At 61.4% G+C, this 3,746-nt stretch overlaps 1 protein-coding gene across 1 annotated transcript; it reads right to left on the reverse strand.

Moving 5' to 3' along the window:
• Positions 1–1,277: 1,277 nt before the first annotated feature.
• On the reverse strand, positions 1,278–3,310 carry LOC123391655 (forkhead box protein D1-like). The gene has a single exon (XM_045078783.1). The coding sequence runs from the start codon at positions 2,401–2,403 to the stop codon at positions 1,381–1,383; it is 1,023 nt and encodes a 340-aa protein (XP_044934718.1). The 5' UTR covers positions 2,404–3,310; the 3' UTR covers positions 1,278–1,380.
• Between the last annotated feature and the right edge of the window lie 436 nt (positions 3,311–3,746).

Below are 3,746 nucleotides of genomic sequence, written 5' to 3' on the forward strand. Positions count from 1 at the left end.
AGGCATCTAATCTGCTTGCAACATACACTCGCAACTCAGCTTTTTAGTTACAAAATCAGGTAGATACGTATTCTTTTTCATCTAATGTGACCGATGTGAACATCTCAGTGATTTCCAACAATGACAGTTAAATTCAAAATAATATTTTCCTGATAAGTGTGATATATATTTGTAATCAAAGGAAGAAAGACTTGTCAGTTAAGACTTGTAAGTTTCGTTTTGGGGAGCTATTTTCTATTTTACAGATAATTGAAAGTCAGTAGTTGTTTCACAGTATAAAATCTTGACTCAATTACCAACACGCCTTTATTTTCTGCTCTTTATTTTGAAATGTACTTGGACTGGAGGTATGGGAGAAATATTACTGTTTATCAAACACTTTCCTGGAAATTTCAATATACAAAATTTCCAGATTAATACATCCTAAAATAAATTATTTTTAGAAAAATGAAATTGAGAAAAAAAGGCGGAGGAAGCCTACAGCTTATATTCTGCGTGAAAAGCTTTCAATATCTTCCAGGTGGGGGCAACAGTAAGTCAGTTTTGAGAGGAGAAGAGAGAACGGGCTCTTTAAGCTCCCTGAGTCCAGTTACAGAAGATGAAATGACTTCCTGGTAGTAACAACGTGCATAAAACCACCGTAAGTTTCCAGGAGATAGGACTTCTGCACTCCGCCGCGCTAGGAGCTGCAGGACCCACCGCCTAGCGCGAGCCGCCACCTCTCCACTCCGCGGACTCGGCGGCAGCCCGGGCGCGCACGCGCGCTGCGCACCTGCCGGGTGGGGGCGGGGGGTCGCCCCGCTGCGAGCGGCGGTCGCGGGCCGCCGCCCCACTCTCCTGCTCCGTGCCCCTGGGCGGTGGACCTCGCCTTCCGCGCCCCGGCTCCTTCCCCGTCCAGGACCGCCAGGAAGCAGGGAAAGCCTTCCCTCACGTTGACATCTCATTCATTCTTACTCTGGACAATTCAAGTCCTTTCACAACAGCGCGCGCACCTCTTCCCTTAAACTCTGGTCGCGGCCGCCGGAAAACCAGCTCTCAGGCCTGGGGGCGGGGGGGTCCCACGCCTTTTGCCCTCCTCTTGGCAAATCTTCGGGCTCTGGGGAGGGACGGTCGTGCACTCTGGCGAGGACGAGGGTGGTGCGCGAAGCGGCGGTTGACCTTGCACAGTCTGTGGAGACGGGACTCCCCGGCAGGATCCCCGCCTCCTCGGTTTCCCTCTCCGACCCCGCGCGGAGGAGGCGGGGCGTGGGAGGCCGGAGAGGCGCGACAGCCAGGCCCGGAGGTGGCCGGGCGTCCGGGGCCCGCACGGAAAGGGCAAAGCTCGAGCGCGCGGAGCCGGAGACCCCCTCCTCCCTGGCGGCGCGGGGCTGGAGGTGCGGACTACGTGTCGCTCCTCCGCGTGCCGCCGCCCGCCGCAGCCCGAGCCCTCGGGCCACCTCCGCCGCCCCCAGCCGAGCCCGCGGCCGCGCCCTCGGGCCGGTACTTGAGCCAGCAGATGACCCAAGTGACGACGACCGAGAAGAGCGCCAGGATGCTGGCCACCGACAGGCAGATGGGCCCCACGGGCGAAGGCGAGGGCGACCCGGTTGCCGGGGCAGCGCCAGGGGGCGCCCCGCCGCCGGGAGGTACCCCCCCGCCGCCGCCGCCGCCGCCGCCGCCGCCGTAGTGGTTGACGAAGATGAGGCCGGTGAAGAGCAGCACCACCATGGAGAGGAAGGAGAAGACGACGCACACGCAGCCGGCGGTGAGCGCGGCGCGCTTGCAGTTCTGGCAGCTCTCGTAGGCGCCCGGGGCGCGCAGGCCCGCGCGGGCGCGGGGTCCGGGGGCGGTGTCCTCGGCGGGCGGCGGCGGCTGGGCCGGGGTCGGGGCGGTGGCGGGTGCGACGCGGCGCGCCGGCAGCGGCGGGAGGCGGTCTTGGGGCAGCGGGTCGTGCGCCGCGCGCAGCGCCAGCGGGAAGGCCTCGGCGAGCTTAGTGTTGTTGGGCAGGCCGTGCACGCGGCTGTCGGGCAGAGGCGTGCGGTGGCGGCACACGGGGCACGCGATGGCGCCAGGCGGGCCGTGCCAGGGCGGCGGGCGCAGCGGGCGCTCAGGCGCGGCGCTGGCAGAGGCGGCGGCGGCGGCGGCAGCGCGGAGCTGCAGCTGGCTCAGGCACTCCTGGCAGAAGGTGTGCAGGCACGCCAGCAGCTTGGGCGCGCGCCGGTCCGCGTCGAAGTAGTTGTAGCAGATTTTGCACTCGTAGTCCTCGAGCGGAGGGAGGCTGGGGACCGTCACCGCGGCGCTCCGAGCTCCCGCGTCCCCGCTGTCCCGATCTCCCGCCGCGGCGACCCCGGCTCCTGCCGAGCTCCCGGGGCTGCTGCTTGGGCTTCGCTCGCCGCCGCCGCTGTCGCTCGCCGGCGCTGCCATGGCATGATCCGCCCCTCATCGGGGGCAAGGTGAGGCGCCTTCCTCCCCCTCGGTCGCCGCCTCGGCTCCCGGCGGGGAGGAGGCGCTTCTGCCTCCCCCCTCGGGCTGCTGTCGCCTGGTGGGGGAGGCACTGCTAGCTGGGCCGGGCGGGGGCGCCGCGGCGACCGCCTCCCCTCCCACCCCCTCCCTGCCCGCTGCCCCAAGGCGCGGGCGCCTCGGTCACTCCCAGTCCCCTGGCGTCTCTCTGCCGTCCCTCTTGAGCCTCTCAAGGCCACTGTCCTGGTCCCTTTGGATGTCAGTTTTTGTTGGACTTGGACTTGGAAGTGGAGGGATGCAGGGGGGCGGTGCAGGAACGAAATTTGGGGTGCGGCTGCTTAAGGATGTGGCGCCCTTGCACACACCCTCCTCCCCCTCCCCTGCGGACAGCGGGTGGTGGTGGGAAACCTGGTCCTTCTTTTTCCTTGTTCCGCTTCCTCGCCCTCCTCCCCCTTTATCCTTCTTATTCCGTGTTTACTCCCCTTGGTCTGGGGCTGAGTCCCTGGCGGAGCCTCCTCTCCCCCCACCAGCAAGAGCTCACCGGTGACGTAATGCGGGACCGGCTCAGGGAGGGGAAGCAGCAGCCTGGGCAGCGGTGGAGGCAGCGCTGGTTCCTGTCCTTGGTGAAAATCGTGATCTCATTTCTCTGTCCAAGGGCGAAAGCCAGTAATCAACCAGATATTTACACTTTCCACTTGCATTAGCAAAGCCCGGGTAACCCTGCAGCATTCACAGGCTGGAAGCGGCGGGCTGGCATTTTCATTTCACCATTTGGAGGAAATTCTGGAGCTAAACGGTATCTTTCTTTCCCCGTGAAATATTGCCTGTTGAGATTTAAGGAGGCACGGAGACACAGACTCATAGCCAGGTCTTGCTGATTTTCTGGCGCTGACCACAGGGGAGGAGGTAGCTATTTCGCTGGTGCGCAGGCGTTTATGAAGGCAGCAGGGGGAAATGTTATTGTCAGACAGGTTTTCGGAATTTAAAGTCCGGGTTAAACTAGCCCCTGGCACCATTCACCACCTTCATCCACTTAAACTTTTAATATGTAAACGTAGAGAGCCCAGAATTTCTTGAGTAACCTAGGATGGATCTTCCTGATTTATTACAGCTAATGGAAGCTGCGCTGGGCAGGTTAGCAAGAAGCAGTATTTCTTGAAGGAACACCCAGTAGAATACAGGACTAGTGGTTTTGGGGGACCATCCAAAAGGTGCTGTTCAGATATTCCTAACCACAAAGTTCTGTTCCCTGTTTCTCCAGGTTGGACGTTCCCTTGTGAAGAGAGAACCAGAAGGGAGAGGAAGAG

Source organism: Mustela putorius, unplaced genomic scaffold (genome assembly GCF_011764305.1).
Source record: "Mustela putorius furo isolate JIRA1106 unplaced genomic scaffold, ASM1176430v1.1 tig00000275_pilon_pilon_pilon, whole genome shotgun sequence".
NCBI lineage: Eukaryota > Metazoa > Chordata > Mammalia > Carnivora > Mustelidae > Mustela > Mustela putorius.